Genomic DNA, 26019 nt, shown 5'->3' with positions numbered 1-26019 from the left:
GTTTTTTAGGGAACCAGTGGATTCTGATTTTTATTTCTGTTATTATATTCTACTATATTTTTTGTAATTTCTCAGGTTTAAAGAACTCATAATGTATGTTAGTTCTGTTAATACATTTTAGAGTTTTGTATATTTAAGACTCCAACATCCTATCATTCTAGTCAATTCATTTGGTAATTTAGTAGTGGAGAAATATACCCTCAAACATCAGTCACATCAGTTGCTCAGTGCCATCAAAAGCAAAGCACTTAGCACATGCATTTTCTTTTGACCGGGATAATCATGTCTTAGTTTCAACATAGTCGAAGATAATTCATAGTTTAATTGTTTCTCTAGGGAATAAAATGACAGCATTTCCCAGGGCTCTCTCTAGCTGACCTTTGGAAAAGGACTTGGCATAACTGGATACCTGTCCAATTCCTACTTATAGACCAATGGACACAAACTATGGAGTGTGGAAGGTTTTCTAGAAAAACAGAATATTCCAGTTATTACCCTCCAGCAGAAAAGGGTAAGTTTGCTAACAAATGAGAAATGGTTCCTTTCTTATAAGATGAAAAGAATGACTTAAAGAACCAGGACAAAAAATGTCTATTTAAAATTTAAATGTTTACATTTTTATGATGTCTCTTTGTATCTATGTAATTTGTTAAAAGAATGAATTAGAAAGAGAAACAGACAGACAGGTAAAGAGAGATAATGATGGACATATAAAGGGAGGGAGGAAAGGGAGAGACAGAGGAAGAGAGAGAATTGTCAATAAAATAGGAAATGATATAATTATTGATAAAAATGAAAAATGCTATGTCTGTTTTTCCTTTTAAAATTCCACTTTAAATTATGTGATAGAATCAAAGAATTATGTTCAGGGAATTCTTTATTGTCAATCATTTCTGTAACTATAATTTACTATTACCACAAGCAGCAGCACTGACACACCCACCATTATCACCACCACCACAATCACCACCACTAATATTACTGCTGCTGCAGTTTTTGGTACTACAACTATTACTACTATTACTACTACTACTACTACTACTACTGATGCTGCTGCTGCTTCCAATTCTAATAAATGTACTATTGTTCAGACGAATAATTTCATCGTACTAGGGAACATTTAGTATGGAAATTCACTTCACTAATATAGTTTGCCACCTGCTGTAAATTGCCTGGGATACTAAGTATTAAGTCCCTCATCATGTAAGTATGCGTCAGAGATAGGACTTAAATCCAGTTCTTCCTGAGAGAGAGACAAGCCTTCTCTCTACCATTCTGCACTGCCTTTCTCATTGCATATGAATTCATGGCAATAAAATATAAGAAAGTCCTAACATTTTGGAATCATCAAAGGGAAAATTCTAAAATGTAGTTTTGGTATGAAGCGTAAGTTCTAAGTCCTCCTCTTTTAAAACTTGATTATTTCCTTTATTCAGACACACATTATAATTCAACAGAATAGGATAAGATAGGATTATTATAGCATAATATAATACAATAATATTTTAGATGTATATAGACATTTATATTGTATATAAAATTGTAATGCACTTAAACTTCCATATTATATATAAATATCTATCTTAGCACAGTATATTTTTGCTCTATTAACAATATTTTCTAAAACTTTATCTAGCTTAGGTAAAGTAATATGATTACTGCCTTGCAGTTAAGTGATTCTCCTCATTGGGATCGAACAATCATGCCAGTGTTTAAACCACTTTGTTCAAAAAGACATCTTGACATAGTAGAAAGAGAATTGAACTTAGAAAAAAGAGAATCAAATTAGAATTATAACTGATTAGATCTAGTTAGATGTAGAAACTGCTCTGATTAGAAATTTGAATCAGAAGGCTCTAGCTTTGCTACTTATTTTTTCCATCATCAGACAAGTTAGTTGAGTTCTATAAGCCCGATTTCTCATGTCCAAAGTGAAAATAATTACATCTGTCCCATCTTTTGGAGCAGTGTGAGAGGATGAAAAGGATTGATGTACAAAACTATGCTTTATACATTCACATAGATTTCTTTTAAATGGTAGTTTTTTTTTTCTATTACTATAGAAATAACCCGAGAGTGCCAGGAACTTTCTTTTGTATGCTTATTAGAGTGTTATTTTAGAGAACTGGTTAATTTTTCCCTCCTAAATTATTCTTCAATAAGGTCCTAATTCAATTTGTTTCAATCCAGCAACTATCAGAAGCACAGAGTAGGCCCTTCTACAATTATGCGACTAACACTCTTGCATTTAGCAAATTCCTTGGGTCTTCTTTGCTGGAGACAATGGCAAGATGTGGATACAGACACAGGGATCACAAAGGAAGGATGAGGAGTGAGAGATGAGAAGTGACCAAAGTAACAATTACTTCTGGACCACCTTTTCCCTCTCCCACTTTGCATTGCTTTATCACAGAGGGCAGGTGACACCAAATCAACCTCCTCCTTTGTTTGGAAAAACCATTGTCTTGGAAATTCACCAGGCTTGTCAATTTCACATCTTTTCTCGAGCATCTAATCTCCCTTCTCAATTGACTGCTAATATTTTGGTACTTTGGGGACAGGGACTATGAAGACAGAGGATGATGTGTGTAAAGGTAGAACAGGAAGGGAACTAGAACTCACTAGTCAGTGAGCAAGGACTTGACATTGATACACTTTGAGAAACATATTCAGGACAGGAAAGTTGTCATTTTCAAATGGGAATAGAGTCTGTACTGACCTTTTCATTTATAAAAGCACCATGAACATACTTATGATTGTGTTGTCTTAATGGTATAAAGGAGCTACTACTGCTGATATGCTTTCCCATAACAGATGGTATAGAAGTTGTGTCAGTAAGTCAAAGTTGAAAGTATTTTTTAAGGGACTACAATGTGTCTGACCTTATACTTAGGGCTCGCAATATAAAGACAAATAGAAACAAAAGAAGATTTCACTGTTAAGGAGTTCATATCCTAATGGGGTAAGACAAACTCTAGGCAGGTATTACTGAGGAAAAAGCATAACAAACAAGGATAACATCATGTTAACACTAAATTGCATTCAGTTAACAAATTTAGAATGCACTGGATTAAGATTTGGGAAACTGAGTCTGGAAACCTAGAATCTATGCACAGTTCTGTCATAAGAGAGCTGTGAGAGTTTGAGTAAGTCAGGCACTCTAAATTGGGAGTCATAATGCAGTTTAGAGATTATTTATAAGTTCTGATATAGTATATCTTCTTGTAGGTCCAACTTTCTCGTTTTACAGGAGGCATAGTGTAAGGGGAAGAGGATAGAGAAAAAGAAATGCAAGTGACTTGACTATGAAAAGGCAGTAAACTGTCAATTAACTACCCTCTTTCTCAAGTATCTTTAGCTTCAACATGAGAATAATAATATAGTATGGTATTATCATTCAGATCAAATGAAGCAGTGTATAATGAAGTCCTTTTCCAATAGATTTATCTCTCTTTCTCTTTGCCTGTTTCTTCTATCATCCTCATTTGTAAAGGTATCAAATTTATTTTCATCACTTTTATCATTGAGTAATACTAATGATAACTCATATTGTATAATACTTTTAAGGTTTATGAATCATTTTTTCATTCATTTTCTCACTGGAGTTTTATAACAGCCTCTTGTAGTAGGCATCTCTGATATTTATCCCTCTGGCAAATGAGGTCAATGAACCTCATAGAGAAAAATTAAGAGACTCATCAATGATCCCAGAGCTAGTTAAATATGGAAGAAAGCTTCAAATTCAGATTTATCCAGGCTCCAAACCTAGATATCTAGCTACCATTTCACCTTTATTCATTTATTGCTTTTTTCCTACTCATAAGGAATGATTTTTAAATATCCTCACATGAATCAGTCAGCAAATTTTAAGCACATTCTTTGGGTTGGGAACTGTGTGTTAAGTGCTGTGAATTCAAAGAAAGATTAAAATAATCCTTGCCTTCTGGCAACTCAGGTACTAATGTGGGAGGTAACACGGAAATAATTGTGTATAAACTAGATACACAGAGGTTGATCTCAGAGGGATATGGCATCTTTCTCTCTGTGTCTGTATTTCTGTCTCTGTCTCTGTATCTCTCTCTCTCTCTCTCTCTCTCTCTCTCTCTCTCTCTCTCTCTCTCTCTTTCTCTCTAATCATGCATGTGGTATGGGGAGTTCAAGATGAAACACTTCCTTTATCAAGGAAGATCAATCCATCTTTAAATCATCCTAGACAGTGAGAGTTGCTTGGGACAAATGAGATAAATGACTTGTACAGAGTTTACACAATCAGATGATGGAACTAATTTGATACTCTCTAACTGCAAGGCCAGCTCTTTGTCGACTTTCTCCTATCCTGTGAGTGATGGAAATGTGGACTACTTTTCAGGCTCTCTAGGTTTTGTTATCTGAGCTTTGGTCTTATTTTGTCAATGTTCAGACACAATTTCCCAGTTATTTTTACATTATGACAGTTTGTGGGTACCTTACCCTACCACTCTCAATTTGTGTGTTTTCTCTATAGTATTATGTGAGAAAAGGGACTGTCTTGCTTGTATTCATAATTCTCAAAGCATAATATACTCTCTGGCACATAATAGGTTCTTTTAATGTCCTATCTATCTATCTATCTATCTATCTATCTATCTATCTATCTATCTATCTATCTATCTATCTATATATCTATCCATATATGTAGATAGCAGCTATGATTATTGTCAATTATTCCAAATTTCTATCTTTTTATCACTAGCAGTTAACCAAAATGTCAGTTGATTGATGGTATGAGGTCATCCTAAGTTCCTAAGCACCATGTTGAAGATCATTATTTTCTATTTATGCCAACCTAGAATTTTTATTCATGTATTTAGAATTATAAGTCCATCAGAGGTCACCTAGTCTCACTGCCTCATTCTACTGATAAAAAAATTCTCTCTGTCTACCTGGCTGTCTTTGCAGGAGGGAGGCCTGAAACTTGTAATAGGGAGTCCTATGACAGAAACAAGAGTTGGATTTCAGAGAATATATTAAGATACTAATTTCATACTTTGAGATTTCATGAGATGTGATAACTACATGTCTCTTCTTTAGAATGTTTGTGAGTCCTTTCAATTTCTTTTAAATGAGGAATTGCTTTCAACAAAGTCTGGTTTAAGATTTTGAAAATGTTCTTTCCAAACTGGCATTTATTTGGTGGAGTACATAAAGCAGCAGAATAGAATTCAGGAGATGTGGGTTCTAATTACTACTCAGTCTAACCTTCTGGGAGACCTTGGATAAGGTCCATAATTGTTTAATACTTTCCTTGTCAAAGAAAAGTAATAAACTAATGAGTTCTTAAGTTTCTTCCAACTCTGACATTCTGTAGCTCTGTGAATACCACTGTTCCTTTAACATTGAGAGGTTGTGTGGCATAATGGCAAAAGCCTGAATTTACAGCTAAGAAGCCCTAAATTTAAGTCCTATCATGGACACATACAAGGACTATAATCCAGAGCAAATCAGTATTCTAGGCACCTCTAAAAATGGTGCCTATACCTACTGACCCCACTGATGCCTGTATCTACTGTCAGTAGAAATAGTTTCTTTACCCACCAGCTTCCTAAGTTAGTAAAGAAAGTACCTTACATATTAGAACTTTTGCCACACACAGAGAATGATTCAAGGCCAGTGGTATGGTTGGTAGTATATTCTTGCACTACTTTTGTGCTCTACTGTGTCCTTCAATTTATCTTTATTCCATATGAAAGCTGATTTTATTAAAGAAGTGGCTACACAGCGTTATGGACAAATGATCAGAAAATTGTTGGTAACAACTTTAGAAACTATATTTGATGAATGGCAATATTCTCTCTTAATTCTGTGGCCATAATCATAAAATTGGTGGTATCAATCATCATTCAGTGTTGTAAAGGGAGGATTTCCTAGACTTAGAAGAATGAGTAGTCTCAGTCCAACACTTTCTCCACTGTACCACCTAATTACTTAACCTTGGGCCAAATCTCTTTGAATTACCCGTGTATTTTGTTTCTCATCCTGATTCTGGGCTAGTTTCCATTACAGATACACCACTACTCTCAACCACTTTCCAGGCATGCTCTTCACTATCTATATCTTGAACATCAATTTTTTCTGGCCTCTAATAGTTCAGAGAATTCCCAATTATGACCATCCATAACACCCCAGATAGAGATGAATGAATTATATGATTAAATTTAACTGGTCTCACCTCAAGACTGAGGTAGTAAAGGGAACTTTCAACAAAGCAACGAAGGTGCTATGTATAAAATATCTGATGAAAAAATTCATGACTTCCCTGAAGGAAGATGCAGATCATGATGATGATATGTGTGCCTATGTTTTATTTAATTCTCTAGGGAAAATGAATTCAATGAGAAGAGATCTCACTCACCAAATATTTCCCTAATTTTGGTGTGTAGTACCATAGTAAGAGGACTTTGTCAAAATTTCAGATTGGAATATTAAAGCAATTTTACTTTGCCTAATTTTAATTCAGACCTTTGTTTTCTTCCATTAGCGAACAATATAATCTATTGTGGGTTGGATTTTGTGGGTGTACACTGACAGAAGAAAACCTGAAAACCAAATCATATGGCTTCAAAGAATCATTCCTCAGTGGCAGAGTTCATCTTACAAAGTTTCTCTGAAAATCCTCAGGTTCAGATCCTTATCTTCAGCCTCTTCTTAGGACTTTTTGTAGTGGCATTTACAGGTAACACACTCATTATCACTGTGATTAGCCTAAATCCAGGCCTTCATACTCCCATGTACTTTTTCCTTATAAATTTGGCCTTGCTGGATGTTCTCTCCACCTTAACTGTGGTGCCTAAGTTGCTGCAGAACCTAATGACCAAGAACACCATTTCCTACAGTGGCTGCTTAACTCAGATATATTTCTTAACGTTGTGTTTGGGGGCTGAGGACTTGCTTTTCACAGCCATGGCCTATGATCAGTATGCAGCCATCTGCCAACCCCTCCACTATACCACTATCATGAGCAAGACAGCTTGCATTTTAATGGCATGTACAGTGTGGGTTATCAGTGGGGTCAACGTAACAATACAAACCATCATGACTGTTCGTTTGTCATTCTGTGGCCCCAATGTCATTAATCATTACTTTTGTGAGATTCCTCTTCTATTGCCTCTCTCTTGCTCCTCAACTGATGTCAACAATGTAATGGTAGTTGTGGCAGACATGTTCTTTGCTATTTTCAATTTCCTGCTCATCCTGGTGTCCTATGGCTTCATCATCTCCAGCATCTTGAAGATCCAGACCAAGGAAGGGAAGAAGAAAGCATTTTCCACTTGTTCCTCCCACCTTATTGTGGTTATCCTGTATTACTGCACTATAATTTATATATACATTCTTCCTGGTTTAGGCCAGTCTCTGAAGAAAGGCAAAGTAGCCTCAGTGATTTATGCCATAGTGACCCCAGCCATAAACCCTCTAATCTATTCCCTGAGAAATAAGGATGTGAAAGTAGCACTCAATAAATTATGTCCTTTTCTTAGGAAATAATTGACCATTTGACAAACTGATACAGCTGGAAAATAGGATTGAGAATCTCTTTGAATCAAAATTGTATATGTATCACAACCTGGAGAAGTTCATATATCGTTTCTCCTGGTAGGCAATGCTCCTGAACTCAACATGTTTTCTTAGGTGAACCAGCAAATTCAGTCATTACATTTTTTTCTTGAAGATTTTAGTGAAGAAAAAGTCACAATGTGTCCAATGAATCACACAGAAACTTTCAAAGTGCCACATTATGTCAGATCCATGGTTTAAGCAGAACAGAATTTTGCAGCCAAGGGGTATTCTAAGTGATAATTCATTTGAAGATGTGGTTGCCTATACTCTGATGTCAAATAATTAGGTGAGACACTGAAATTTTTATTGTGAACTGATAGGCTTCAGGTGCAATTGAAAAGGCCTCCATTAGGTCTCTTACAGTACAAGATGACTTTCTTTGATTTAATTATGAAGTAAAGAAAAGCCCTCTCCTTATTCTTTCTCCTCATCCAAAGGCTTCAGCTAAGGCTGATAGTACTAGAGAATTTTGGTGATTGTGGAAATGGAAAAAGAATAGAGAAATTCTGATAATATGAAGGATAGGTAGAAATCTAGAACTCAACTGAGGCCTCAGCAACAAAAATGAACAATTAAAGAAGGAAAAAAAGACTCTTATTATTTCAGGAATGATCAAAACACCAACACAGAAGAGAAAAATATCCAACCCCCGTATAATAAGAACCTGAAAGAAACAAGTATGCCCACAGGAGCAACGGAATTTCTTCAGAGTCATGATACATTTTTTTAAATTATGAAATAAATGAGAGCTGTGGAGGGGAAAGGAATAAGCATTTATACAGTCTCTACTATGTGCCAGGCACTGTACTAAGAACTTTGATCCTCTCAACCACCTGAAATATGCACGCTGTGATTATACAAATTTTGTAGTTGAGGAAGCAGAGAGAAAATAGAAGTTAAGTGAAGTCCTCTGGGTCATAGAGCTAGTAAGTGTTTGAGGTCAGATATGAATTCCAAGCTTCCTAATTAGAACTCAGTGTTGTGCTTGCTATCTCACCAGCTGGCCTAGGGAAGAAGAAGAGCAAATTGGAAATAAAGCCTCGTATTTTAACAGGAGAGATATAAAAGTGTGCTCTAGTCAAAATTCACTAAAAATCAGAATGGAACAAATTAACGATTCTAGGAATCAACATGAAATTGAAAAAACTATAAGATATTTGATTTCAAAATGGATAGACTTGGAAAAAAGATCAAGATGAGATAACTGAAGACTTAATGGGTCAAATTTGCCAAGAAATTTTTTGGTGCATCACACATTCTCCTTTGCAATTTATAGTTATTTCTCAAAGAAAACTAATAGGGATAATCTTTCGATTGTGAGGAAGAAGGTAGGTCTTTCCAGCATTTATTATCACTCACAGTTCCAGTGTGAGAATTGGGATTCTCAAAAATGTGGGCCTTATTTTACAAATATGACTTATGTTTCTTGAGCCAGGTTACAATAGGATGACTTGAACTTCGTAAACAGAAAACCCCCAAAAAATCCAGGAGTTTGCATATCATTTTTCAGGAAATGATTATTTAATATAGGCAAAGATATAAGAACGATAAGAAGGAAAATTGAAAACAGAAAGAATACACTGATGATCTCCTCAAAGAAATCCCAAATTAAAAATTCCTACATATATTATTGCCATTATCCAGAGCTTCCAGAGAAAAGAAAAAAAAATTTAACCAGTCAGAAAGAATTAAAATATTGAAGAATCACAATTAAGACTGAATTAGATTAGCAGCTATCACTTCAAATAAACGGAAAACATGGAGTGATATATTCTATGAGACAAAATGCAAAGGTCTACAACCAAAAATATTTTCCCCACTAAAACTGGATGTAAATCGTATGAACAAAGATAAATTTTGAATGGCTTGGATTTTAAGTATTACTGAAAACAATAGAACTGAAAAGGAACTTTGAAACATAGATACAAACATGTTTTTATTCCAATGGAGGTGGATGAGCAAGTTAAAAGATTTCTTTTGGAACTCTATGATCACAGGGGTCATATAGCAAGTCAACTGGGAAAAGACTGATCAGCAATTTTTTTTTTGAAGATGTAAAAAAAGAGAGAAACGAGGTGGTAGGAGAATATACATTAAGGGGAGTTGGGAGAAAAAGGCAAACTTTGTTAAGACATCAACTTTTACAAGTAGACCTATATATGCAAACAAGGACAGAGTGGGGAACTTGGATGTCCCTTGAATTAAAGGTTAATCTAAATTGCTCAAAAGAGAGCGGGACACACACAGAGTTTATTGTGTAAATATATTCAGTTGAGCAGGGATAGTTGTAAGAAAAAAGAAGAGGAAAAGGAGAAACATAAGTGGGAAAGTATATTCAGGAATTTGCTAGTTTTTAAATATAACAAATCTTTAGCTTGGAAAGAGGATTGTAAGGAAAAGGTTGAAAGTGGAGAAAAGAGAAATAACTTTAAAGACATAGGAAGAAAAGAGAATAGACAAGGAAAAGTATCAGAGAACAAAAGAGAAGGAAGTAAACAATTAATCATACCAATGAGCATACTTGCAATGAATTCACCTATAAAAGAGGTTAGAAGAATTAACTAGAAGGCAAATGTTTTTAAAAATCCCTTCTCCAGTAAATACAGTTGAAACAGAGAGACTTATACACATTTGAAATAAAAGCTTAGAATAAAGTCCATTATTCCTCAGATGAATGCAGAAAAGCAAGAGTGTCCATTATAATTCCAGTAAATGCATCAGAAAAATAGGCTTTATTAAAAGAGCTAAACAAGTAAACTGCATTTTGTTGAAAGGTATAATGAATTTATTTCAATACTTAGTACCTATGTATCCAATTGCATTTTTTCCTAATTTCTACAGAAAAATCTAAATGCTTTAAAGAGGAGAAAAATAATAAAATGATTATACTGGAGGAATCTCATTTTATTCTCATCAATTCTAGATAAATCTAAACAGAAATAAATAAGTAATTCAAAAAGCAGTTTTGTACTGTTTATAAAGAAGAGAAAGAACACAGTGGAACAGATTATGTACATAACACAGATAACCAAATGTATCTAATTCCCTGTTCATTATTCATTCATAACTCTTTATGACCCTAGGGAACATACTGTCCATGGGGTTTTCTTGGCAAATATGCTGGAATTGTTTACCTTTTCCTTCTCCAATGGATTAAGGCAAACAGAGGCAATGTGACTTGCCCAGGGTCATGCAGTTTTTAAGCTTCTGAGGCTATATCTTCCTGACTCCAAGCCCATTGCTCTATCAGTTGAGCCAGCTAGCTGCCTCTTATAAATCAATAACTACAAAGACCTCGGCTGCTGAGATAAAGACTCATTATTGAAGAAGAATAACAACATTGATGGGAAAACTGGACAGCAGTTATGAAACAAATTAAATTTAGATGAACACATCACACTACTGACAAAGATAAACTCCAAATGGGTAGATGATCTACATATAAAAGGTCATACTATAAATAAATTAGAAAAACATGAGGGAAATTATCCATCATATCTATGGATTAATGGAGGTTCATGACCAAACAAGGAAAAGCTTTACAGAAGATAACATGAATATTTTTGATTATATGAAATTTAAAATGTAATACACAAGTAAATCTCATAAAACTAAAATTGAGACATAAACAATTAACAAGAAAAATCTTTGCAACAAGTTTATCTCATTAAATTAATTTGTTTAGAAAATTGCAGTTTCTAAATAACTAAAGAGTTGATTAAAATTTGTAGGAAAAACAACCAACCCCTAAGTGGTGAATGACCTAAGATAAAAGAGGGATCTCAAAGGAGAAAATCCGGGTGGTTATGGTAATATGAAAATGTGTCTAAATCACTATGAAATAGAAAAAGATAAAGTCAGTGAAATTTTGAGATTCCACCTCACTCATCATAGTGGCAAAGATAATTTTAAAAAAGGGATCCAGAGTCTATGGAGTGGTTGGAAAACTGGTAGATTAATGAGACTGATCATATCCCTTTCAGTGGACAAAACTGCTATGGAAAACAGTTTAGAATTATCAAGTTACTAAAATCAAATGTCCTTTGAACTTTATATATCAATTATATATATTTATATATATGTGCTTATGTACACACACGTGTGTATGCACACACACACATATATATGTATATATACATTATATATATTATATGTATATTACTGTTGAGGGAATTTGTTTTCCTTATGATACATCTTTGTTAAAAGGTGTGTGTTTTTTATTCAGTGAGGTTAGAGAAGAGGAGAGACAATGGATTTCCAATTACTTTTTTTAAATAGAGAGGTAGCAATGTTACAGATGTTAAATGCTGAATGAATTTTAATATAAAGTCACTGTATTATTAGCTTTGTTTTGTTATAGGAAATGCTTCATGAAGTGGGAATAATTTATAAATATTCATAAATAATAATAAAATAAACTTGAAAATAAAAATTGTGTTTTAATATGCGTGAAAGATAAAAAAAGAATATCCAATACTTTTTTAAAAAAGCATAGTCTCATATATATCAGTCTTTCATAAATATGTACAGACCCCTCAATATTGTGTTGTTTTTTTTTTTTCCCAGTGCAATATCTTGGATTGGGGGGAATGAGTTCTATATCCTTCTAAGTTAGAATTTCGGAAATGGAAGGAAACTTATAGGTCATGAATATTATACTGTGACTCTATATAAATGCTCTCTAAAACAACTTAAGTATTGCATTTCCAAGATGATATTTACAGAGCAGACGGTGGCCATGAATATACTGGCACAATTGTCAATCATGAAATATAACAGACTCACCACGTGAAAGACAGAACACACACACACACACACACACACACACACAAACACAGACAGAGAGCACAAGGTGAAGTGAATAGGATGGGATCATACCTTAAAAAAATGAAATTAAGGGGTGAGAGAGAAATATATTGCGAGGAGAAAGGGAGAAATGGAATAGGGCAAATTATCTCTCAGAAAAGAGGCAAGTAAAAGACTTTTCAGTGGAGGGAAAAAGAGGGGAGGTGAGAGAAAAAACATGAAGCTTACTCTCATCACATTCGACCAAAGGAAGGAATAAAATGCATAATCATTTTGGTATGAAAACCTATCTTACAACCTATCTTCTGCCCCAAAGGAAAGTGGGGGAGAAGGGGATAAGTAGGGTGGGGAGAATGATGGAAGGGAGGGCAGTGGGAGGAGGGAGCAATTTGAAGTCAAAACTCTTGGGGAGGGACAGGATCAAAAGAGAGATTAGAAGCAATGGGGGGCAGGATGGGATGGAGGGAAATATAGTTAGTCTTACACAACATGACTATTATGGAAGTCATTTGCAAAACTACACAGATATGGCCTATATTGAATTGCTTGACTTCCCAAAGGGAATGGGTGGGGAGGGAGGGATGAAGAGAAGTTGGAACTCAAAGTTTTAGGAACAACTCTTAAGTATTGTTCTTGCAACTAGGAAATAAGAAATACAGGTAATGGGGTACAGAAAGTTATCTTGCCCTACAGGACAAAAAAGAAGATGGGAATAAGGGAAGGGAGGGTTATTATAATGGAGGGCAGATTGGTGATAGGGACAATTAGAATGCTTGGCGTTTTGGGACAGGGGAGGGGAGAAATGGGGAGAAAATTTGGAACCCAAAATTTCATGGAAATGAATGTTGAAAACTTAAATAAATAAATTTAAACGAAAAAAGATATATGGAAATGATTACAGAACACTGAAAACAAGTAAAATAATTTAATTAAGAAAAGAAATATGGCCTTTTGCTTCATCAGTGCCATGAGAATTGAACTACCAAAGAATTTCTTTATTAAGATAAAAAAGATATATTTCCGGTTCTGGGAGCCAAGATGACAGAGTGATTGGTAACTGTTATCTCCCTCCCCTTGTTGACCTTGACCAACCCAGAGATTATTTCCTTGGGAAAGCCCTGGAACAGTGGGAGCAGCAGAAGGATTAAATAGACTCCAAGCAGAGGAGGCTAGAAAGATCGCTAAGGAGGGTTACTCTTGTTGTGGCCAAAGGTAAACAGTGCAGGATCAGAGCTGTCCCAGACAGTCACACCTCAACAAACCAAGTGAGGATCCTGAACCCCAGGGGGGTGAAGCCTGCAACTGCCAACACCACTAGTATAAAGAATGAGCAGGTTAAACAACAACTCATAGAAACTATGAACAACTTCATTCAAGACAATGACAATAATAAGACAACCTACCAAATTTTATGGGATACTGCCAAAGCTGTTCTTTGAGGAAGTTTTATATCTTTGAGTGCCTTCATGAATAAAATACAGAAAGAGGAGATCAATAAATTGGACGTGGAACTGAAAAGAACTCGAAAAAGGACAAACTGAAAATCCTCAAGTAAATACCAAATTAGAAATACTGAAAACCAAAGGAGAGATTAATAAAATTGAAATTAAGAAAACTATTGAACTAATAAATAAAGCTAGCAGTTGGTTTTATGAAAAAACAATAAAATTAATAAATCTTTGGTCAATTAGATTAAAAAAAGAAAGAAGAAAACCAAATTACCAATATCAAAAATGAAAAGAGTGAATTCACCTCCAATGAGGAGGAAATTGAAACAATAATAAGCAATTACTTTGCCTAACTGTATGCCCATAAATTCGAAAATTTAAATGAGATGGATGACTATTTTAAAAGATACAAATTTCCCTGACTAACAGAAGAGGATGCTGAATACTTAAATAACCCCATCTCAGAAAAAGAAATTGAACAAGCCATCAGTGAACTCCCTAGGAAAAAATCTCCTGGGCCAGATGGATTCAAAAGTGAAGTTTATCAAATTCTATCAATAGCAGTAAAGTAAATTCAAAAGGAAATTCTATCAAACATTTAAAGAACATCTAATTCCAATACTATATAGATTATCTAGGAAAACTGGGGGAAAAGGAATCCTCCCAAATATGGTTCTGATATCTAAACCAGGAAGAGCCAAAAGAAAGAAAATTATAGACAAATTTCTGTAATGAATATAGATGCAAAAATTTTAGATAAGATTTTAGCAAAAAGAATACAGGAACTAATCTTGAGAATAATACATTATGATCAGGTAAAATTTATAGCAGGAATGCAGGGATGGTTCAGTATTTGGAAAACTATTAATATTATTGATCATATCAACAAAAAAAACTAACAGAAACCACATGATTATCTCAATAGATGCAGAAAAAGCTTTTGGCAAAATACAACACCTATTCCTATTGAAAACGCTGGAGAACATAGGAATAAACAGAACTTTCCGTAAAATAATAAGCAGTATCTACCTAAAACCTTCAGCAAGCATTATATGCAATGGGGATAAGATGCATGCATTTCCAATAAGATCAGGAATGAAACAAAGATGTCTATTATTACCACTATCATTCAATGTGGTACTAGAAATGTTAGCTGTAGCAATAAGAGAAGAAAAAGAAATGGAAGGAATTAGAATAGGCAAAGAAGAAACTAAGTTATCACTCTTTGATAATGATATGATGAATAGAGAATATCAGAGAATCAAGTAAAAAACAACTAGAAATAATAAACAACTTTGGTAAAGTTGCAGGTTACAAAATAAACCCACACAAATATTCTGCACTTCTATATATTACTAACAAAGCCCAACAGCATAAGATAGAAAGAGAAATCCCATTTAAAGCTAAGGTAGACACTCTAAAATATTTGGGAGTCTACCTGGGAAAACAAATCCAAGGACTGTATGAACACAATTACAAAACACTTTTCACACAAATAAAGTCAGGTCTAAGTAAGTGAAAAAACATCAATTGCTCGTGGGTAGGTTGAGCCAATATAATAAAAACTTCAATTCAACCTGAATTCAATTACTTATTCAGTGCCATAGCAATGAAACTATCAGATAATTACTTTGTATAGCTAGAAAATATAATATGAAAATTCATCAGGAAGAACAAAAGGTCCAGAATATCAAGGGAACTAATGAAAAGAAATGCTAGGGAAGGTGGCCTAGTTCCACCAGATCTCAAACTGTATTACAAATCAGCAATTATCAAAACCAGGTGGTATTGCCTAAGAACTAGAAGGGTAGACCAGTGGAATAGGGTAGGTACTCAAGACACAGTAGTCAATGTATATAGCAATCTGCTGTTTGATAAACCCATGGACTCCAGCTTCTGGGATAAGAACTAACTGTTCAACAAAAATTGCTGGAAAAACTGGATGACAGAATGGTGGAAACTAAGCATAGACCAATGCCTGACACAGTACACAAGAATAAAGTCCAAATGGGTACATGATCCAAGTATAAAGACTAATATTACAAACAAATCCATAGAGCAAGGAATAATGTATTTATCAGATTTATGGAGAATGGAAGAAGTTTTGACTAGACAAGAGACAGAAAACATTATGAAGTGCAAAATGAATAATTTTCCACACATCAAATTGAAAACTTTTTGCACAAACAAACCCAGTGCCACCAAGATCAGGAGGGAAGCAGAAAAGTGGGAAAGAATTTTTGCAAACAGTATCTCAGATAAAGGTCTCATTTCTAAAATACATAGAGAACTGAGTCAACTGTACCAGAATGCATGTCATTTCCCAATTGATAATGGTCAAAGGAAATGAACAGGCAATTTTCAGAGGAAGAAATCAAAACTATCTCTAACTCATATGAAAAAATGCTCTAAATCATTATTGATTAGACAGATATAAATCAAAACAACTTTGACATACCACATCACACTGGTCAGATTGGCTGACATGCCAAACAGGAAGATGATAAATGTTGGAGAAGATGTGGAACAGTTGGAACACTAATTCATTATTGGTGGAGCTGTGAGCTGATCCAACCATTCTGGAGGGCAATTTGGAACTATGCCCAAGGGCTACAAAATTGTGCATACCCTTTGACCCAGCAATACCACTTCTAGGACTGTATCTCCAAGAGATCATAAAAATGAGAAAGGGTCCCATATACACAAAAATATTTATAGCGACACTCTTTGTGGTGGCCAAATACTGGAAATCAAGCCCATTAATTGAGGAATGGCTGAATAAATTGTAGTATATCAGTGTAATGGAATACTGTTGTGCTGTAAGAAATGATGAACAGGAAGACTTCAGAGAGGCCTGGAAAGATTTATATGAAGTGATGTTGAATGAAAGGAGCAGAAACAGGAGAACTTTATATGCAGCAACAACCACAGTCTGTGAGGATTTTTTCTGGTAGACTTAGAACTTCATTGCAATGAATATTCCCAGTGGTCTGTTAAGGCAAAATGCCTTCCACATCCAGAGAAAGAACTATGGAATTTGATCACAGAATGTAGCAGATCATTTTCTTTTGTATTACATTTTTGTTTGTTTTATGATTTCTCCCATTCATTTTAATAGGAACATATGGGTAGAACCTATATAAAATTGTTTGCTCACTTGGGGAGGAAGCAGGGAGGGAAGGGAGATGAAGGAGAAAGTAAGGGGGAAAATCTAAGCTATATGGAAGTAATTAGATGTAATTTGATTAGAAACTGATCTGATTAGAAATTTGAATCAGAAAGATCTAGCTTTGCCACTTATTATTTCCACTGTCAGGCAAGTTAGTTGAGCTTTATAAGTCTGATTTCTCATGTTCAAAGTGAGGATAATCAAATCTGTCCCATCTTGTGTAGCACTGTGTGAGGATGTAAAGGAATGATGTATCAAACTATACTTTATACATGCACATAGATTTCTTCAAAGTTTTGGGTTTTTTTTCTATTAGCAGAGAACTAACATGAGAGTTCCAGGAACTTTCTGTTGCATCCATATTAGAATGTTATGGTAGAGAACTGGTTACTTTTTCCCTCCTAAATTGTTGTTCAATAAGGTCCTAATTCAATTTGGTGCAATCTAGCAACTACTAGAAGCGTAGAGTGAGCCCTTCTACAATTATTTGACTAAAACTCTTGCATGTAGCAGATTCCTTGGGTCCTCTTTGCTGGAGACAATGGCAAGATGTGGCTTCAGAAAAGGGGATCACAAAGGAAGGATGAGGAATGAGAGATGTAACAATTAGTGGTGGCCCACCATTTCCCTCTCCCACTTTGCACTGCTTTATTACAGATGGTAAATGACACCAAAGCAACCTCCTCCTTTGTTTGGAAAACCCATTATCTTGGAAATTCACCAGGCTTGTCAATTTCAAATCTTTCCTCAAGTATCTAATCTCCTTTTCTAATTGACTGCTAATATTTTGGAACATTGGGGAAAGGGATTATGAAGACAGAAGGTGATGTGTGTGCATAGTAGAAGAAGAAGGGACCTAGAACTCATTAGTCAGTGAGAAAGGAGTTGACACTGATACACTTTGAGAAACATATTCAAGACAAGAAAGTTGTCATTTTCAAATGGGAATAGAGTCTGTACTGACCTTTTCATTTATAAAAGCACCATGAACATATTTATAATTGTGTTATCTTAATGGTATAAAGGAGCCACTACTGCTGATGTGCTTGCCCATAACAGATGGTATAGAAGTCATGTCAGTAAGTCAAGGTTAAAAGTATTTTTTAAGAGATAACAATGTATCTAACATTATACTTAGGGCTCACAGTACAAAGACAAGTAGAAATAAAAGAAGACTTTACTATTAAGGAGCTTATATCCTAAAGGAGAAAGATAAACTCTAGGCATGTATTACTGGGGAAAAAATAAAACAAAATAAGGAGAACATCCATATTAAAGCCAAATTGCATTCAACGAAGACATTTAGAATGCATTGAAGTAAGATTTGGGAAGCGGAGTCTGGAAATCTAGAATCTATGCACATGGCATAAGAGAGCTGTGAGAGTTTGAGTAAGTCAGAAATTCTAAATTGGGAGTCATAATGGAGTTTAGAGTTTATTTATAAGTTCCGATATAGTATATCTTCTTGTAGGTCCAAATTTCTCATTTTACAGGGGACGTGGTATATGGGAAGGAGGATAGAGAATAAGCAGTGCAAGTGACTTGATTATGAAAAGGCAGTAAATTGTCAGTTAACTACCCTCTTAAGTATCTTTAGCTTCAACAAGAGAACAATAATATATGTTCCATCTGTATGATGGTATTATCATTCAGACCAAATGAAACAGTGTATGTGAAATCCTTTTCCAATAGATTTATCTCTCTTTCTCTTTGCCTGTTTCTTCTATCATCCTCATTTATAAAGGTATCAAATTTATTTTCATCACTTTTACCATTGAGTAATATTAATGATAACTAATATTGCATAATAACTTAAGATTTGTGAATAATTTTTCATTCATTTTCTCATTGGAGTTTTATAATTGCCTCCTGTAGTAGGCATCTCTGATATTTATCCCTCTTTGGCAAATGAGGTCAATGAGCCTCATAGAGAAAAATTAAGAGACTCATCAATGATCCCAGAGCTACTTAAATATGGAAGAAAGCTTCAAATTCAGATTTATCCAGGCTCCAAACCTAGATATCTAGCTACTATTTCACCTTTATGCATTTATTGCTTTTTCCTACTCACAAGGAATGATTTTAAATATGCTCACATGAATCAGTCAGCAAATTTTAAGCATGTTCTTTGGGCCAGGCATTGTGTGCTAAGTGCTGGGAATTCAAAGGAAGGTGAAAATAATCCTTGTCTTCTGGCAGGTCAGGTACTAATGTGGGAGGCAACATGGAAATAAATACATATAAACATGATATATAGAGGTTGATCTCAGAGGGAGATGGCATCTTTGTGTCTGTATCTCTGTCTCTGTATGTCTCTCTCTCTCTAATCATACATGTGGTATAGGAAGTTCATGATGAAACACTTCCTTTACCAAGGAAGATCAATCCATCTTTAAATCATCTTATACAGTGAGATTTGCTTGGGACAAATGAGATAAATGACTTCTATAGAGTCTACACAATCAGATGATGGAACTAATTTGACACTTTCTAACTGCAAGCCCAGCTCTTTGTCGACATCCTCCTATTCTCTGAATGATGGACTGTCTATGTCCTGTTATCTCAGCTTTTGGTCTAATTTTGTCAAAGTTCAGAAACAATTTCCCAGTTATTTTTACATTAGGACAGTTTGTGGGCACCTTGCCCTATCATCATTCATTTGTATGTTCTCTCCATGATATTATGTGAGAAAAGGGACTGTCTTGCTTGTATTCATATGCCTCAAAGGATAATATAATCTCTGGCACATAGTAGGTTCTTTTAATGTCCTATATATCTATCCATTCATATAGCTAGAGAGCAGCTACTGTTATTGTTAATTATTCCAAATGTCCATCATTTTATCACCAGCAGCTAACCCAGTACTTGGTATATGAGAGTTGCTAAAGAAATGTCAGTTGATTGAAGGTATGAAGTCATCCTACGTTTCTCAACACCATGTTGAAAACCATTATTTCCTATTTATCCAACCTAGAGTTTTAATTCATAGATTTAGAAGTATAATTCCAGTAGAGGTCACCTAGTCTCACTGACTCATTCTGCTGATAAAAAAAATCATCTCTGTCTGTCTGCTGACTTTGTAGGAGGGAGGCTTGAAACTTGTAGTAGGGAGACCTACGACAGAAACAAAAGACTTGAATTTCAGAGAATATGTTAAGATACTAATTTCATACTTTGAGATTCCATGAGATGCAATAACTAAATTTCTCTTGTTTAAAATGCTTGTGAGTCCTCTCAATTTCTTTTAGATCAGGAATTGCTTTCAACAAGGTTGGATTTCAGATTTTGAAAGTGTTTATTCTAAATTGGCATTTATTTGGTGGATTACATAAAGCAGCAGAATAGTTGTCAAGAGCTGTGGGTTCTAATTCCTACTCAACCTAATATTCTGTGAGACCTTGGATAAGTTCCTCCCCTGTTTAATACCCTCCTTGTCAAAGGAAAGTAGTAAACTAATAAGCTCTCAAGTTTATTACAGCCCTGACATTCTGTAGCTCTGGGAACAATACTGCTTCCCTTAGCATTGAGAGGCTGTGTGGTATAATGATAAAAACCTGAACTTAAAACTAATAAGACCTGAATTCAAGTACTATCTTGGATAAATACAGGGATTATGAACCAGAGTAAATCAATATTCTAAACAACTCTAAAAATGGAAGTGAAAGCAGAAGACTTTGTTGGTAGGTATAGTTTCTTTATCCACCAGTTTCCTAAGTTAATAAAGAAAATCCCTTACGTATTAACATTTTTGCCACAGACAGAGCATGATTCAAGGCCAGTGGTATGGTTGGTTACACTACTTTTGTGCTCTACTGTGCCCTTTAATATATCTTTGTTCCATGTGAAAATTGATCTTATTAAGGAAGTGTCTACACAGCATTACTGACAAATGATCAGAAAATTTTTGGTAACAATTTTAGAAACTGTATTTGATGAATGGCAATATTCTCTCTTAATTCTTTGGTCATAATCATAGAAGTGGCGGTTTCAACCCTCAAGTAGTTGATCATCATACAGTGTTCTAAAGGGAGGATTTTCTAGACATAGAAGTATGAGTAGTCTCCAGCCATTTATTATATGAGTTCACTGAAGAACTAGAAAGAACTTCCCTAAAAACTCCATAAAGTCTGGCAGATTTTTCCTATGATCCTATTCCTTCTGCCAGTGCTTTTTGTCCAATGGTCAATTACCTTTATATTTAATGTCTTTTCTGTTAGATTAAATTTACCCCCTGATAAAATTTAAGGTCCATTCTGCCTACTCTTTTGATTTTAAGAAAAATTAAAAATGATACCTTCTTTAAACTAATGTTTTTTAGAAGATAGTTTGTACTGAAGATGTAACTACATGAGGTCAGGACAAGTAATTGAAACATGAACACTTCATGAAACATTGAAAATTATTATTCAGTAAGACAATAGTTTCATCTCAAGTCTAATCAATATCATGTCAGACACTGAACACATCACCAAGAAAAAGTTGGAAAAGGGAAAAACTAATCAACTTGACCCAAAATGGCACAAGAAAATCCATGAGGGGTAAAATTAGGGTATCTAGATCACATTTATAATTGCTTCAAAATGAATATTTATAAACTATATTTGAAAGATTCCTTTCTGTTATGCAGATTGATAAGAGACATTGCCAATCACTCCAAGGGACCATTGTGATGAAGAGTGGTGAATGCTTTAGAAGTAGCTGTTCACCTGCGGTGAAATTAGAAGAAATTGAAAAGGGAGATGATTCCACACAGAGAGGCATAAAAGAGCAATGCCTAAGTAACACACTAAGTAAATTCTATGTTGAAATTGCATTTTATCTATATGTTGAACTGAAAAGGGAAAAGAGAACTATATTAATGAAGAAATTGAGTGTTTAAATGAAAGTGAAGATCATAATAGCACACAGAGACTAAGTGACTTCCCCAAGTCATGTAACTAATAGCTACGTGATGTGAGATTTGCTCTTGGGTATGACTAACTCTTGGTCCAGCACTTTCTCCAATGTACCACCTAATTATATAACCCTGGGTCAAATCTCTTTGAATTACCCTTATATTCTGTTTCTGATCTTGGTTCTGGGCTAGTTTCCATTACAGATACAGCACTACTTTCCACCACTTTCCAGGCATGTACCTCCACTATCCATATCTCGAACATCAATTTTCTTTCTGTGCACTAATAGTTCAGGGAATTCCCAATTATGGTCATCCATAACACCCCACATTGAGATAAATGAATTATACAATTAAACTTAAGTGGTCTAACTTCATGTCTGAGGTAGTGACGGGAACTTTCACCAAAACAGTGAAGATGTTATGTATAAAATGTCAGATGAAAAAGTTCATAATTTCCCTGAAGGAAGATGATGATGATTATGAATGTGCCTGTGTTTTATTTAACTCTGTAGGGAGAATGAATTCAATGGGCAGAGGTCTCACTTACCAAATGTTTCTCTATTTTTGGTCTGTGGTGCAATACATTTAGATGACTTTCAAAATTTGATTTTGTAATATCAAACCATTTTTTCTTTGCCTAATTCTATTTCAGATCTTTGTTTCCTTCTCCTTAGTGAACAAAATAATCTATTGTAGGTTTTATTTTGCACGTGTACACTGACAAAAGGAAACCTCACAACATTCTCATATGGCATCAAAGAGTCATTCCACAGTGGCTGAGTTCATCTTACAAAGTTTCTCTGAGAATCCTCAGGTTCAGATCCTTATCTTCAGCCTCTTCTTAGGAATATCTGTAGTGTCATTTACAAGTATCTCACTCATTGTCATTGTGATTAGTCTAAATTCAGGCCTCCATACTCCCATGTACTATTTCCTTATAATATTTTATCTTACTGGATGTCTTTTCCACCTCCACTGTGGTACCTAAGTTGTTGCAGAACCTAATAACCATGAACACTATTTCCTGTGGTGGTTGCATAGCTCAGATATATATCCTAACTTAGCGTTTGGGGGCTGAGACCTTGCTTTTCACAGCCTTGTGCCAGCCCTCCATTATACCACTACCATGAGTAAGGCAGTTTGCTGTCTTATAGAGATATGGGCAATCAGTTGGGTCAACATAACAATGAACAACATCAGGAGAGTTCGCTTGTCATCCTGTGGCCACAGTGTCACTGGTCATTTCTTTTGTGAGATTCCTCTATTATTGCCTCTCTCTTGCACCTCAACCATTGTCAACAATGCAACAGTAATTGTGGCAGACATGTTCTTTGCTATTTTCAATTATTTGATCATCCTGGTGTCTTGTGGTTTCATCGTGTCCAACATCTTAAAGATCTGGACCAAGGAAGGGAAAAAGAGAGCATTTTCCACTTGTTCCTCTCACCTTATTGTGATTAGCCTGTATTATTGCACTATAATTTAAATGTACATTCTTCCTGGTTTAGGTCAGTCTTTGAAGAAAGGCAAAGTAGCTTCAGTGCTTTATACCTTAGTGACCCCACCCTTGAACCCACTGATCTATTCCATGAGAAATAAGGATGTGAAAATAATACTCAGGAAATTATTTGTTAGGAAATAATTGGCCATTTGACAAACTGATATAGCTTAGAAAAATTGGATTAAGAATATCTTTGAATCACAAAATTTGACATGCTTTATGACCTGGATCAGTTTACATATCATTTCTGCTAGTGGACTATGCTCCTGAACTCAGACTGTGTTCTTAGGTGAACCAGCAAATTTCCTGTTTACATTTGTTTCTTGAAGTCTGTAATAAAGAAAAATTGAGCATGAGTCCAAAGAATGGCACAGAAACATTTGAAATGCCATTCCATGCCAGATCCATGGTTTAAGCAGAATAGAATTTTGTGGTCAAAACATATTTTAAGAAAAAATTCATTTGAAGATATGCTTCTCTGTATTCTCTAATGTGAAATATTTAGGTGAAACTTACTGGAATTTCTATTAGGAACTTGATAGGATTCAGGTGCAATTGAAAAGGTCTCATAAGCCTCTTGCACCACAAGAAGATTTTCTTTGATTGAATTATGGAGTACGGAGTAAAGAAAGTATGGAGTAAAGAAAAGCCCTCTCTTTACTCTCTTTCCTTGTCCAAAGGAAAAATCTTCAGCTAAGACTTTTTATTATTAGATACTTTTGGAGACTCTGGTAATGTAGATGGCACAGAGAAAGGCTACCACTATGAAAGACAGGTCTTCAACTTTGTTCCATCTCCTGAGAAAAGGACATCTAGAACTCATCACCTCCAATTAAAGACTGTTTTCTGAACTGTCCTGGTTTAAGAGTGATTATCAGTAGTAACTGTTGCCTAATTAAGTTATTTTTCTTTGCCTCATTAAAGGGGACATCCCTTGACTACTCCTTAAACAGGGCTATTCAATGAATGGGTGTTACTTCACCCTAAGTGAGTACCAAATAGACCTTGGCCTAAAGGGGCCAAGGTCTCCCATTGCATCCTGACCCATCTCCACTCATCCTGATGAATATCTGGTTACTGGATCCAGGTGACTCAGGAGGATAAAGTGAGGCTGGTGACCTTGCATAGCCCTCTCTCACTCAAAGCGAAGTCAAGAAGAAGTCATGTCATCATTTATCTGATGGCATGGTCTTCTTGAGCAACAAAGTATAAATACAACAAGAATGATGTGCCGGTCACTATGCTAAGCATTTTTTCCAAATATTATCTCATTTGATCCTCTCAGCAACATATATACCCTATGCTGATCCACATTTTGTAGTTGAGGAAACAGATAAAATGCAAGGTAAGTGATGCGCTCAGAGTAATGGAACTAGTAAATGTTTGAGGCCAAATTTGAAATCAAGCCTTCCTGATTCCAAACCTAGGGCTCTGATTACTACTCCATCAGCTGCTCTCAAGAAGAGGAGGAGAAAATTTGAATTAAAGTCCCATAATTTAGCATAAGAGGTATAAAACCATATGGCAGCAAAAATCCACTTAAAATCAAAATGGAACAAATTAATGCTTATAGGAACCAAAATTAAATTGAGAAAACTGCAAGATATTTGATATCAAAAAACAACAGATTTAGAAAATAGATCAAGGTGAGATAGCTGGAGACTTATTGGGTAAAATTTGCCAAGGAAGTTGTTGGTGGGTCAAAAATCCCCCATGGGATTGATATTTTTTTCAACAAAAAGTACTAATTGAGAGCAGTTCTCAATCGTGTGTGTGTGTGTGTGTGTGTGTGTGTGTGTGTGTGTGTGAGTGTGAGGGTGTTTGAGGCATTTTTTTCGGGGTTTTTTTGTTTTTTTTGCTTTTTTGCCCAAATTTCATTAAATATGAAACATATCTCTACAGTTATTATTGAGGAGGTTGACCACATCCACGACCAAATCCACTTCTAAATTGGAATTCTGTTGCTGACCCAGCCCCAGCCTTGGCCTTCTTGTCAGCACCAGGGGGAGCACCACTTCATCTGTATGTGTCTCTGTCAGCTTCACCACAAGTAAGCCAGGCAGGTTGCTCACCCTCCAGACCTTTGGGCCTTGGCCTTCCTGTCTCAGGACAACTTCTTTGGAGTGTGGCAGGCACGATCTCAGGGTGCAGGTGAAGGTAATCTTGGAGGTACTGAATGCCCTCATTGGTGAGGTACCAGTAGAAATGCCTCCATGCAAATTGCTCCTTAATAGAGCCACGAGACTTTAGAGACTGCATGGCTTTCATGACATGGAGATTGGGCACATTCTTGTCTGCCAGCTCAGAATGCTTTGGCATGTGGACATCCTTCTTGGCTACCATTACTCCCTTCTTAAAAAAGAGTTCATAGATGGCAATTCAGTTCTTCTTGGGCATCAACATCTTGGTGGCGGCGATGAGTGCTGCTCTAGATGGAGCCTGGGATAGAAGGGGGCGGCATTTTTTTTTAACTCACACTGACCATGTGAGTTTGGGGATTCCCAAAAGTGTGGGCCTTATTTTTATAAATCTGCCTTAAATTTCTTGAACCAGGTTACAACAGGATGACTTAAACTTCATAATTAAAAAAAATAAAAAAAAAACA

The 26019-nt window shown here is 35.3% G+C and overlaps 1 protein-coding gene and 1 pseudogene across 5 annotated transcripts in view; one reads left to right on the top strand and one right to left on the bottom strand.

The window, feature by feature from the left end:
* Positions 1-26019, top strand: part of LOC140517308 (olfactory receptor 13A1-like) — a 107870-nt gene that overhangs the window by 38328 nt on the left and 43523 nt on the right. For 2 of the 5 annotated variants that reach the window (XM_072628448.1, XM_072628443.1), the window contains exon 5: positions 337-511. The exons of 1 other annotated variant lie outside the window; for it this stretch is intronic. Coding sequence is in view for 1 of the 4 variants with exons in the window: in XM_072628445.1 (XP_072484546.1) it covers positions 6592-7521 (930 nt within the window). In the remaining 3 variants the exon portion in view is untranslated. Of the gene's footprint in view, positions 1-336; positions 512-6517; positions 12027-26019 lie in introns of those variants that run through there. 2 more of the 5 variants (XM_072628445.1, XM_072628446.1) reach the window with 2 other exon arrangements.
* On the bottom strand, positions 25240-25817 carry LOC140517307 (small ribosomal subunit protein eS10-like; annotated as a pseudogene).

The sequence above is a fragment of the Notamacropus eugenii genome, chromosome 1 (assembly GCF_028372415.1).
Source record: "Notamacropus eugenii isolate mMacEug1 chromosome 1, mMacEug1.pri_v2, whole genome shotgun sequence".
NCBI lineage: Eukaryota > Metazoa > Chordata > Mammalia > Diprotodontia > Macropodidae > Notamacropus > Notamacropus eugenii.
Note: the sequence above shows the minus strand (reverse complement) of the source record. Positions and strands in the feature narration are given on the sequence as shown.